Source organism: Bombyx mandarina, chromosome 03 (genome assembly GCF_030267445.1).
Source record: "Bombyx mandarina strain Sakado chromosome 03, ASM3026744v2".
Classification (NCBI taxonomy): domain Eukaryota; kingdom Metazoa; phylum Arthropoda; class Insecta; order Lepidoptera; family Bombycidae; genus Bombyx; species Bombyx mandarina.
In genome coordinates, this window is record NC_143210.1 from 1,673,812 (window position 1) to 1,687,681 (window position 13,870).

The window sequence follows — 13,870 nt, forward strand, 5'->3', positions numbered from 1 at the left end:
CCTAATTTATGTGTATTATCTATGGTAGGTACTTCAAGCACCGGTCATCGTTATCGTCGAAGCTGTTGCTTGCGACGAAGGCCTCGACGAGTAAATGAACGCACAGACACCGCCCACTGAGTTTCTCGCTGGATCTTCTCAGTAGGTCGCGTTTCCGATCCGGTGGTAGATTCTGCGGTGCTCTTGCTAGGGCCAGTGTTAGCAACGTTAACACAACTACTCGCTCAGCGAAGCTGGGTTAATCTCTCGAGGTTAGCGGCATAGGTAGGGAAAAAATAATAAAAGATACAGTGAACTCGATCATCATAAGAATTAGAACCAAGAGGCAGTGAAGGCCATTTGTGGTGTGGAAGAGATCATCCTTGAAGCCGTAAAAAATAAATTACGAACCTAAAATGAGCTGATAAATCGAGGATTGGTCAGTTTAATGAGCCCGCAATGTTGCGGCCGCCGTCTCATTGGTCGGTTGCTATTACGTCACGCGACGCGCGACAGTTATACAGACAGATAAAAAAACACTAAAACATTATATTATATCACATTTATTCAGCTAATTACTTCTATTAACACTTAACTATGATATAATAATTACACTCAGTGATGTTATAAATATCGTTAAAGTAGGAGACAGTTTACAAACAAAACGAGCAAATCTTATTCTGTAATATTTTACATTATCGAGGTAAAACACGACGATATTTGGTACTAAAGTACTACAAACAAAGGCAACCTATGCGTATCAACTATATATATAAAAAGGTAGGTGTGGACTTTATGTTTGTAAAGATACCAAATTGTTAGATTTTTTTTCTAACATTAGAATTTGGTCAAAGTTTTTTTTTATTGTGGTATCACCAGTTTACCTTACCGATTGTGCCGTAAATATCATACACGGAATCTACGTACTAAATAAAAAAATAATAGATTTAGAGATTTCGTCACTAGCAAAATTTATAATAGGCAGCACTATTTTAAGAGATCATTTTAGTGATTATTCAGATAAATTTAGCAAGTTTTCAAATTGAATAACTTATAATTTATTGGGATCAACTATGTTCTATTTAAATTAGTAATACACGTGATCATTTATTTTTTGTGTAACATTTTTTCCAATAATTGTAATTATTTTAAAAACTATGTTAACATATTTAAGAAGTTAATATTTACACGAGTTTTTTTTTTAAAAGAATGTTTTCAATAAATTCATAGATACCATGGCACCGACACATCTTCCTGGGACTAATTCTAACGCTGGCAGCGCTGCTTCAACGGCTGAAGGCCTCAAACGACGGAAATATGAAAATCTCTCTAAAGATTTCATTTTTGTTCCGTTTGGGGTGGAAACTTTGGGCCCCTGGGGCCCATCTGCTAAAAGCTTTTTTAAGGACCTTAAAAAAAACTTTTTGAGGCCTCGGGAGACCAGAAGGCCGGTACGTATTTTGCACAAAGAATTAGCATTGCTATCCAGCGTGGAAATGCTGCCAGCCTTCTGGGAACTCTGCCAACCGGCGGTGAGCTAACGCAGATTTTCTATTTATAAGTAAAGTTAAGTCTAGTTTATTAATTTGGAAAGTTAAATTTGTGCAAGGTATGAATGATTTTTCGTTGCGGATCAAAACTATTTAAATTCATAGATACATTGTTAACCTTTAAATTACGTCTATATAAATAAATAAAAAATCAATTATAGACTTACAGAATAGCAACAGTGAATACATTTTATTTATTTGCAAGTTATATAATGCAAGTCAATTTTACTCCCTTGGAAGGTGATTTAGCAGATTATAATAATTTATTAGCTTCAGGGTTGCCATAAGCGATTACTGTAAAACTATTTTTTTTAATCCGGCCTGTAGATATGTGTGCTTAGTGCGAGTTTTTTAATGTTCTCGATACCGTAAAAGTAATTCAAATTTGTATGGAGTTGGATCAGCGCCCCTAGCGGCAAACGTAGGCAAACATTCCAACTCTATACAAATTTGGCTAACTTTTACGCTATCGAGAACGTTAACAAACTCTCACTAAGCACACTGGTCAGTATGTGACGCGAGACAGAACTATGTACTTCACTATTAAGAACTAATTTGGTTTCGTGTAGACAGAGATATCAATCGGCATTTGTGACCGAAGTCGACTTTTAAGCATTACATACTAACGTCACGCCCAAAGAAAATATGCTTAGGAGAGTTTTACGGTTTCATATTATGTAACATCTTCTCGAAGGTCAATCCTAGTTTGAGGACAGGTACGTTGAGTATTCGCTCGAGCGGCAGGGCGGCGCAGCGCTTGCGGGCGCCGCACGCCGGCCAGCATCAGGACAGCGCCAGGTAGAGCGCCAGCCCCGTGAGCAGCGCCAGCGCGCCCAGCGCCGCCAGCAGCAGCGCGCGGTGCCGCAGCGCGCGCGCGGACATGCCCGCCGCCACCCGCCACGACCGACCCAGCTCCTCGTCGGTCTCGCGCAGCTACAATATCCAATATAAAGCATTCACACATTTTTAGTGCTTGAGATGGGTCCAGATTGGGCCCACCTGGTTTTAAATGGTTACTGGAGACATCTACAACGTAAATGTCGCCACTCATCTTGAGATATAAGTTCTAAATTTGGATTTTCACTGGATTGGTGCACCGCGCGTAATTCGTTTCCAAATGATTCTTGTCCACCTGATGGTTGTCTGGAAGAGATCACTCTTAGCGATAAGACCGCCAATTATACTTTTTGTATTTAATGTATTGCACTGTTTATTTGTTTTTTTGGTGTACAATAAAGAATACTCTCTCTCTCTCTCTCTTCTAAGATCTCACAGTATAGTTACAACGGCTGCCCCACCCTTCAAACCGATACTCACTACTGCTTCAAGACCAGTAAAAAATTCCATTGTTATCATTTTAAAAAGAACCAGACTCATTAGCTTTATTACTACATTTTAAGTTTTCTCTCTATTTAATTTCTTTATTTCATAATTAATGTACAGTAAATAGTTCATTTGGACCACCACACCACTTCATAGTATTATCAGATAAAGATATTTCTAAACTCACCCGAGCGCGCGACCGTTGTATGGTCTCTCGCTGTACACTGAGATCCTGCAGCACAGCCGCTCCCACCTGCAAAGTTTTGTTCCAACAACTCAGGGCTGTATGTGAATATGTGAAAACATTGTATGAACTGAACATACTATGCTTTTGAAAAAATGTTAATTATTGTACAATGAGGTTGTTAAGAGAGTATTAACTATGAATGTAGAAGGCTTTAGAGAAAGAGGTAGACGTAGACCTAAGAAGAAATGGATGGATTGCGTGAAAGACGATTTGTGTAAGAGGGGTGTGAGCGAAGAAATGATATATGATAGAGGAGTATGAAAGGAGAAAACATATTGCGCCGATCCCGGTTGACTGGGAGAAGGGCAGGAGAATGATGATTGTACAAAATGTACCTGTTCAGTCTCGAGTAGGACTCTATATCCTTCAGACAAAACTCGGCCTCCGCGTTCAAGGCGCTCTGAGTTGTCGAGCAACTGTCGGCGCTCATCGCCCGCACCCCAGTCCTCGCTCTCCGACACCTCACCCACTACTGTACAGCACATAATAATATAATGGTTGTTTAGCTTAATAAAGGTTATTATATTCCTTATCCATTTTTTTTTATTGATTAGATGGGTGGACGATCTCACAGCCCACGGCGTTAAGTAGTTACTGGAGCCCATAGACATCTACAACGTAAATGCCGTCATCATGCCGCCACCCACCTTGAGATATAAGTTCTAAGGTCTCAAGTATAGCGGCTGCCCCACCATTCAAACCGCAACGCATTATTACTTCACGGCAGAAATAGGCAGGGTGGTGGTAGCTACCCGCGCGGACTAAACGGAATCCTATAAAAATTCTATAATCGAAATATCCTATAAACGGAAAAGGGTTATCATAATTGTGACTTGGCAAATTATTCTTCATTGATTGCAAAACGAGACAACGTATTTATTGATAACTTCAGTTTTTTATAACTATTCAATACTGCAGGTATGCCTGGTTTTACATACATGCCTAATGTTTTATACTAGAGAAAGATCATCTAACACTGAATGCTTTTTCATAGTGAAAAAACAATATTATTATGTGTTTTATTCCTATGTTGTGGAGTTCCCATGATCGGTGCAATTTAAAAAATGTATTATGAATTATGATACCGAATCAATATCTAAAACAGCCTCAAAAAAGAAACAAATTTTAACTTAAATTAAATTATGCCTTTAAAATTATTCAGTCTCAATTGATACAGTCCAGTTTTTATAAATAAACATCTGTAGTATAGACAAATAAATTTGTAATCAAATTACAGAAATTTTTTGAGTTGTTCAACAAGAAATTTAAATAATGTCCTTTGTCTCCACAACTTACTAATGTCCTCCTAATGTCCACAACTTACAATGTCCATTGGTTCCGAGTGTAGTTTTGAACTGTTGTTTGACTCGCTGCAGTTCAGCACGGTAAGCAGCTACACGGGGACCTCGTGCTTCCAACTCCAACTGTTCCAACTACAAATATTTCTGCCATGAAGAAATTGTTAATTGTGATTTGTAGGGGAATTATGGAAGTGTAAGTACTAGTGGTGTTCACTTTACGTTGTCTTCTGCATACCATTCAACTCCCACTGGAATGTGAGCTTGAGTAAACCATATTTTGCAATCAAGAACTGTACACTTAACATTCTCTATATTGAACTTACCAAATCATTTGCCTCTTCAAAGTTTGACTGTATTTCTCTTGATAATTGTTCTCGGTTTTCTGTGTATCAAAATTGCTTAAATTAAAACATTGTCTATGCGCACACTCTTTCAACCTAATGACAATTGACAAGCCTGCAACATGCGATCACTTATTTTAATTAGGACTACGAGCTTTAGATGGGATTTTCAAATGTAAATATTGTCACTTTGAGAACTAAATTTACTACACTAATTAACTTTTAGGAAATAAATCGAGAATGAAGAGAATCATAGGTGTAGTTTCATGGTTAAATCAAAGGAACACTTATCTGTAACCTTTGTATCTATTATTGCATTATCTTGCTCATATATTGTTTCATTTTTCTATTATCATGATATCGAATTTAAAGATTTTTAAATCATGATGATAAACTGCGAACTTAGAACTTGTTGCAGCTAGTTTTCTTCCCTACCTGCAGTGCCATTTTTTAATCGTCCTATTTTTGCGGTGATGTCGGCAGTAAGCACCGAATATTGCTGCTCATAAGATTGCACTAATGTGGCCATCGTCTTAATTTACCTGGTACCTAAACAGCATTACATTACATTAACAAGTAAAAATCAATAATAGTTTAGGTATCGATTTTTATGAGCCTTGATAGATATGATGGTTCTGTAAATTGATATAGTAATTTCTGATAATAAATAAATAAATGTATGAATACAGCCTCGTTAAATTAACAAAGGTGAAATTATAACAGATTAAAAACAACGATACAGGACAAAAGGAATAACAGCATATTTTGTTAATATTAAGCAAACGTTAATTGTCAAGTGTCAATCAAGTAGTAGTTTCATTTTTCCAAGTGGAAAGGCGAAGGTATCACACTATACAGCCTTATTTTTTGTATGATGTTTAGTAATCTCTTTCATGAAAAATAATAGTAGGGACCGAAATGAAATGAAGTTGATTGTTTTGAGATATTACTCAATCGAGATTAAAAGAAATGAGATGAGATGATATGGGATGAAATATAATCTCAATTAAATGGTGGAAATCTACTGAGACATTTTCAGTGAACTTTTTGGAAGATCCCGAGAAGCTTCGTCCAGCGGCTTTGTTCCATTTTCCCACATTTGTGCACTTTCACAAGTATTAAACAGCTAATAAACCACCGTCATTACACATTTAAATCTGAAGAAATGAAACAAATAACACCATAGGTGTTAGTTAAGGAATGATTTATGGAATGGATAGATGGAATAGCCTCTCAGTAAAGTACTGCGAATTTATTCAGAGTTTAATGGACTGAATTTGTAGTAATAATTGAGAAACCTTTTAAATCATCACAACCAATCAAAATTATTATTTCCCAATAAAGCTTTTCATAAAAATTAAATAGCCTTCGACCTTTCGTAATCAATGTTTTGGCTGTAGATGGGCGTTATCTCCTTTGTCTATTCATTGAATTTGATAAAACAACAATTGATGTTGAAAGATTGAATTTTGCTTTGAAGGAAGCTGTTTGAAAATAGCGATATGAAACTACGAACCAATGTAATTTGCATTTACGAAACATAAAATTGGACTTAGGTGCTCAAATTGCTATTGGCATAGCAATAACAGTTGTTAGAAATGTGATGTTGACTTGAATTAAGAAGTTCAAATATTGACTCACAATTTTTTGTAAACAAGGGATTTTTAAAGGTAACGTACCTACCTGCTTACTATATTTTTCTCAGTATGCTCGTTGACTACTATAATTCATTACGAATGCAGATCAAAAATCCATTTTAAAGATCGAGGTGACCATTAGGAGAAGTATGTGCCATCTAGGATGCAGTCGCTATATTTTCTCGTACATAATTTCCCTTATAAAATTTGCTTTCTCTTTGTTTTTAAGGCGAACCGTTTTATATATTGAGAATCGTTTGTAGACTATGAGGTTTATGATGATCTTAAATCTTCTAATAGTGATCGAATGAATGTACCTGCTGATACCTATATGTTATCGAAAATCCCGAAAGATGTTTGACGCGAAAGTCGAGTTAATTTCGTTGCGTAGTTTTCATGTAACTATCTATTTTTTCAAGGGCAACCAATAAGCTAAATACCAGCTATATAATGATTACTGGAAAGCTAACTGTGAAAACGGATGTCAATATGACTGGATTTATACTTAGTTAACTTTTGAGGTGTCTGAGGATTAGTCCAGTGTTGTACAGGACAATGGGATATATTTTAATGTATTAAATCTGTTTCCAATCAATGACGCAATTAAAAGGGGCTAGGTCTGGTAAGGTTTAGAAAAAAAAGATATATTGATAGGTTTCAAGAAACATATAGGGTTATATTATTATTATATATACTAATATATAAATCTACTGTGTCTTTTACGGAGTGTCCGTTATAACTACTAAACCATGCATCCCATTGACTTGATTAATGGATAGGCTAATATTTACAGGAGTGTTGGACTCCCTAATAATAATGACAATAAATAATAATGTTAATTTTAAATGCACGAATACAGCTAATAGGATTATAAAGCTTAATCAGCAGATGGACATTTGTCCAATTACTCTGCTTTAAGACTTGAATATATGATATTGAAGGACGAAAGACTATTTGGTTAAAGTGACATTATGCAACTTTACAGAAGAGCCATTTAAAGTTAAAAATTTGCAAATAGTATCATGACAACAAAACTTCTTCAGGTATTTGAATGCTATAAAGTTCAATTAAAAATATTGAATTGTTGATGCTAATATCAAATAAAACGAACCTTTCATTACAAAGATAAATGTCGCATATTAATAGCCCCTCGATATGAGCATTATAAATACATTACTGTGAGGTGGCTATGAGCATTCTTGCAGGAAATTTGTAAACATATTTAACTTCACTAATAAATAAATAAAATCGTATAAAAATGTGAAGTCAGAAATTGTGTCTATAGAAATAAAATTTTGCATCTCTAAATTAAAAGCAACCCTTTTAGTTGTCGTTGGTGGTGGTTGTAAGGTCACCAGTGCCGGGCGGCACAATAACGAGTCCGTAATTGGATGGACAGTTTATTTCCAATAACAGACGGTATAACAATATTAAGAAGGAGAAATTACGGAGTACAGAAGGCACAGATAAAGCGGTAGCAAGTTCAAACACAATAATACAAAATAGACGAAAGCAATAAATCGTAACGAAGCAAAAGAGTACGCGTAAGTCGAGGAGTGACACAGTCTTAGCGTAGCGTTGATCAAACCCGACTGGCCGCGAGCGGCGGCCGAGTCGTGGCGCAGGCGACGACCAGTACGTACGCAGTTATACATGGTCGGGGTCTTTGCCGCATACTAGCGGTTGCGCCCGACTATGCTTGTGTAAATAATATAATTTTGAGTAGTGTTGTGAATGTATGATTGTTTAGCGTATTTGTGTACTGTATGAGAGTGTGTTATAGAATACGTAATTAAATATGATATAATATTAAATATTGCGTAGGTGTACAATGTAAATTAATAAATAATATGAACTAATATACATAAATATAGTAGAAACACCTACAACCCTGATAATTTATCCCCAATCAGTCTCCCAACTGTGAAACTATGGTTCTAAAAAAACAAATAGTTCAAAAACTACTTTAAATAAACTTTTGATTGACCCAGTTCACAAATCAATCTCTTCTTATTATAAACTTATTTCTTTTTCATTCCAGAAACATGTTACATAATTGTGAAGAAGATTCTGGGCGAAGTTCCTGCTCAGCTTCAGGTGGCTTGAGTCCAATTATTGACAAGATGAATTTTGACTCATCTCCAATTGATTTATCAAAATTGAAGCATATGAAAAGACATTCAAAAGACTTCAGTAGTAATACTGATCTAAAAGTCAGCAACCGTCCAAGAAGTTTTGTAAGCCTATTGAAGTCTCCAGATGAAAAAGACCCTTTTCCGAGCTACAGGCTGCCCAGACATCACAGACAACCTGTTCTTAATCTATTTAATATGTCAAGACGAGGGGGACTTACTGCACACTCTACTTTAGATATAGCAAGTAGTACTCAAATAGAAACAGCAGAGCCCAGATTACTAAATAACACTCTATCAATGAACGCTATTCTGAAAAATGACTTTGTTCATAAAAATACAAGTAAAACTATGAATTTCAGACGAGGGAAACCTGTTCAAAGGGCAGCTTCTCGACTTTATAAAGCTGACAGTGATGTCAAAGGCAAAGAAGGATGCACCGGTCCAGAGTTTATTGTGAGGGCTTCACAATCTCCTAGGAAGTTAGATCTGACGCTTTCGGCTAATTCTGATCGAAAAATTATAAATGTGGTGTTGCTTAATGGCCAACAATTTGAAGTGACTTGTGACTCAAATATCATAACCGCCGGCCAACTCTTTGAAGCTTTAATACACAGTGAGAAATATGAACACAATTTCATGTTAGGTATAGCTGCTTTGATTGGTGGAGATTTTGTTTTCTTACCAGATGACTATAAATTAAAAAAGCTAGCTCCAGATGGCTGGCACAAAGCAAATTGTAAGAAGAACAAAATATTAGTAGAAGATGACTCTATGACTGTGTTCTTGAGGATAAAATTCTTCCTCCCAAAGAACATATCAAATAATATTCAAGATGGGGAGTGGCAGTACAGAGTGTATTTACAACTGAGAAGAGCTACTGTTGAAGGTCAATTAACTTCAACTATACAGAATCTTATACTGTTAGCTGGTTATGCCCTGCACGTTGAATTCGGTGAGTTTTCCTATAGAGAACATGGAAGTGCAGATTATTTTTTACTAGAACATTATTTACCTGAAACAGTTATTACAAATAATATGGCTGATATTAAATTGCGCATGAAAAGAGCTCATGAATCCCGACATGGATTAGATAGGAATAAAGCTATTATTAACTTTATTACGCTAGCTCAAACGTTTCGCGATTATGGAGCTCATTTCTACTCTGCAGTGTGGTCTACTCGCGATGGCTTCTGTAGGGATGTGTGGCTATCCATTGGTCCACGAGGAATTACCATCTATTCACGATACAATCAGATGTCTATTGAATCATGTTCAACTAACCGCATTGTGCTCCAATGCCTGCCTTGGCATCATATACGCACATTTTATTACAACAAAAAGAGTCTTTATATAATTCCGAACTCATATTCTGGTCTATCCAAAATTGGGATAAAGTATAAGCTTAAAATGACAGATAACAAGAGTTATTTTTCATTTTGGTTAGCTTCATTGCACCACAGATTGTATTTGAAGCTTTATGCTAAGGAAGACTTTATAAACTATTTGGCTGATGAACTTAATTGTGCAATAAACCAAGAGGGAAGTCCTAAGAAAGTGGAATGTAGCAACTATCAAGACAGCTATAATCTAGCAGTAAGAAATCCTATTAGGTCAAAACGGCCTATACGACGAAGATTTAAAATGGATATTTTTGGTGACAAAAACAAAGAAAATGAGAAGCCTAACACAGAAGAACTATTAAGGCAAGTGCTTTCTCCACTGCACAGTGAAGAAAATTTGCTAAACACATCCACCGTGGACCTTCACCGTGAAAACTCTTCAAATGAATGCCTTTCCTCTTCAGAAAGCTGTAGCTTACCAAAAAGGCACGGTGTCAAAATGGGAACAAGAGTTTTTAATGGAATGAAACCGTTTAATAAGTATGGACAAACATCACCACCCAACAATTACACTAACCATCATAGGTCTGATGAAATTGGAACTACCCAAAGTGACTCTGATGATTTTAGTCTAGACAGAAAACAGTGTACTATAAACAGTATGAGATTGTTACCAGAAAGACATTACAATACTAGTTTGTCTAATATACCAACAGCATATGTAATGGAGTCTCCCAAAATATACCCAGAAAATCATTGTTATATAACTTCGAATGATTCTTGTATTAATACATCACTGTTTGAAAGGCTAGATAATATGGAGTGTGTACAGGGCGAAAGACTGTTCGTTACCGCTGTTTTGCAAAGAGACGAAATGAATGCTTTAGGGCTTCAGGTAGCAGAAGGGTCTGATGGTAATGTGTATATTAAGTCGATCACATCAGGAAGTCCAGCAGATGCTTGCAAAAAATTATTACCCGGGGACCAAATCATATCTGTGAATGGTAAGACACTGTTGAATATAAAATACGACAAAGCTCTTGAAATGCTGCAATCCGCCCCGCAAACTGTCGAACTTATAGTCCTACAAAACTCTCAGAAATATAGCCACATAAGTACGACTGAAGCTGATATTAGCGAAACGGATATTTGTAAAATAAGCGGCAGTATCGGCAGTGCCTTAGACACAGAAATAACTGATGATGAATTGCTTAATGAAGAAGCACTGAAAACTATTTACGCGCTAATAAAATTCACAAAAGACAAAGTAATAAATAGAATTAAAGAAAAGCCAACCAGACAAATTTCACCCAATGAAAGAAGCTTATATAAAAGTTCCTCCGAGAATAAAGTGTATGAAGAAAATGACTTAGGAACTTGTTCGTCGCAAGAGGACACACCACAAAAGAAAAATAAGTTCGATACGTGGCGCAGCTGTGTTTCTGACAGCAGACCAAGAAGAAGACCTTTGAGCTTGAGTATACCGAAAGAAATCAATTTTGATCGCTATTTAGATGAAAATAATAAGATCAAAAAGTTATCTCTGGTTTGCTTGCAATCAGGACCGAGCGGCCCTAGTGACGATGACAGTAACTCAGTTAAAAATGTTGCTTTACCGCGAAATTTCGGGCTGAGTCGAAAGTGGGTCGGTCCCGTGAGATACCCCGTGACTCCGTGTAAGAATGTCGCCCCCGAAGCTGGGGCAGCTTCAAGATCAGACGGTGACGTTACGAGAAGGCACTTCGTCTACGGCATTGGCGACTCTGACGAAGATCAGATATTTTTATAAAGTTGTTATTTTTGCTAAAATGTTTATTATCACATATACTTACGTTATGTAGATACATAGGTTTATATACATATTTGCAGAGAATATAATCTTGGTACCAGGGCCAAAGTAAAACTGCCTAGAGACGGATCTGTGGGTCCAGAAAAAAATGATTATCCTGAAATGTGACTTGAATTGATTCACCGTCAGATAGTTCGTGAGCTGACGACGAATTGTAGGAAGATATTTTCGGCAATTTGATGATATACACAAACGGTACCTATTTTATCGATGTTAACATGTTTTTTATTCGCGAAACAGAGGACTTGCGGGTATTTTGGTACCGCATATCATATGACATTCCTCTAAAATAAATAAAAAAATATTTAGGCACTTTTCTTTTATTTTTAGTAAAATAATCAATATTCTAGTATTTATGTATATAATAAATGTCAGTATGTGATGTTAAAGAGCAATCCCAAGGTAGGGTGAAGTGGAGACAACTTGTGAAGGCCCTTATGTACCAGCGGGATACCCTAGGACTACAACAACGCCTACGGTAGGCAGCGGCTTGGCTCTGCCCCTGGCATTGCTGACGTCCATGACCGACGGTAACCAGTCACCATCAGGTGGGCCGTATGCTCGTCTGCCAATGGGGCAATAAAAAAAAACAAAAAATTGCAGTATGTTCCACGAGGAGTGTTCTGAGGAAATGTTTTATATGATATCTTTATCTCGTTTCTACCATCTGCCACCGGAGGATACCTGGCCTGAAATGAACTTCCTTCCAGTGTGTTTTAACACCGGCAGGCAACGGGTTGGCTATCCATGATCAAATACTCACTATCATAGGGGCCGTATACTCGTGTGCCTAGACAAAAAAAAATTGGTAAACAAATTCCAGACTATTTTGACGGTTGTGAAATCTAATTAGACTGCAACAAAGTTCTTTTTAAAGTTTTTTTTATAAATCCGGGAGTTAATTATTATAGGTAAGTACTAAGTGCGAAAAAAGTCTTATTATTATGTAGTTGGGACGTAAGATCTATTTAATAGCAAAACCGCTGTTTCTCCTTGCCCACGAGCACGAGCACGCCTGCTTGACATTGTCGTCGTGTAATAACCTGGCATAACCCTTCGACGTTACTGGGATAGGTAGACAAAATATGCATTACTGGTGATACCACCTCTTGTGAGTCCGCACAGGTAGGTACCACCACCCTGCCTATTTCTACTGTGAAACAGTAATGTGTTTCGGTTCGAAGGGTGGGACAGCCGTTGTACTATACTGAGACATTAGAACTCATATCTCAAGGTTTGGTATTTACGTTGTAGATGTCTATGGGCTCCGGTCTGATGGACCAATGTCGATGAAACTTATAATTAATATATTCAGTAGATAATAAATCAATATTCAGATTGTCTCCTGTGAAGTTTTGGTATGTTTTGGCTTACCGATCGATCTTTGATATGACTTGAATCAAATCGATGGGATTCAAGTCATATCAAAGATCGATCAGCAAAGCGATCCGGAATTCATTTCTAAAAACACTAATATTTTTCGAAGTATTTTCATGAATACATTGATAGTGCATTTTATTTAAAAAAACGCTAAAAACATGAACAATAAAAATATTATAGAGGTTCGAATGCTCGTTTTTATTACACTTTAGTTCAACACACGAGATGAAGCAGTTCTCTTATAAATGGTAAGGAATGCTATCAGAATTTCTGTTTTTGTCATTAAAATTTAATGCAATTTATCATGTCCTACTTAACAGTACGTAAATACTGCTCCTTTAATGCTATACCTACCTACTAGTTTAAATAAAATGGAATTACAGGCACCTTGTCCTACCCAGAATACTCAATTGCAACAAGCAATAGGTACCTGCAGTTGGAAAAGTTTCACCATAATCCACTAACTCGATATGGTAATTTGCGTAAAGTACTTTAATCATTATGCTGTTCGTACTTGACAACCGAGCAATGAACTCAGAGCTAAAGATAAGACACCAAATTCTTATCTTAGTTGATGCACGTGGGTTAAAAGACTTTAGTTCTCTAGAATTTTACTGCTTCTTAATACTATGAGATTTTAAATGATATCTTTATTCTCATACCGTTAATATTATGATACTTACTTACGATCTTTATCGGAGTTAAGCTTTTAGATTGAAGGTTTCTAAATTACAAGAAACCTAACCTTTTAGGATGAGTTTTGTTATACATAAGGTACCTATGTATAA

At 36.4% G+C, this 13,870-nt stretch overlaps 2 protein-coding genes across 2 annotated transcripts; one reads left to right on the top strand and one right to left on the bottom strand.

Annotated features, from left to right (window-relative positions):
- Positions 1-524: 524 nt before the first annotated feature.
- Vti1a (Vesicle transport through interaction with t-SNAREs 1a) lies at positions 525-5,550 on the bottom strand. The gene is made up of 6 exons (XM_028185267.2): positions 5,177-5,550; positions 4,724-4,782; positions 4,424-4,532; positions 3,435-3,571; positions 3,040-3,105; positions 525-2,462 (listed from the first exon to the last, which is right to left on the bottom strand). Exons 1-6 carry the CDS (start codon positions 5,268-5,270, stop codon positions 2,313-2,315), a joined length of 615 nt encoding a protein of 204 aa, XP_028041068.1. The 5' UTR covers positions 5,271-5,550; the 3' UTR covers positions 525-2,312.
- Positions 5,551-6,180: 630 nt separating this feature from the next.
- Positions 6,181-12,014, top strand: LOC114251093 (tyrosine-protein phosphatase non-receptor type 13). The gene is made up of 2 exons (XM_028185291.2): positions 6,181-6,411; positions 8,420-12,014. The coding sequence occupies exon 2, from the start codon at positions 8,424-8,426 to the stop codon at positions 11,640-11,642; it is 3,219 nt and encodes a 1,072-aa protein (XP_028041092.2). The 5' UTR covers positions 6,181-6,411; positions 8,420-8,423; the 3' UTR covers positions 11,643-12,014.
- The last annotated feature ends 1,856 nt before the right edge of the window (positions 12,015-13,870 follow it).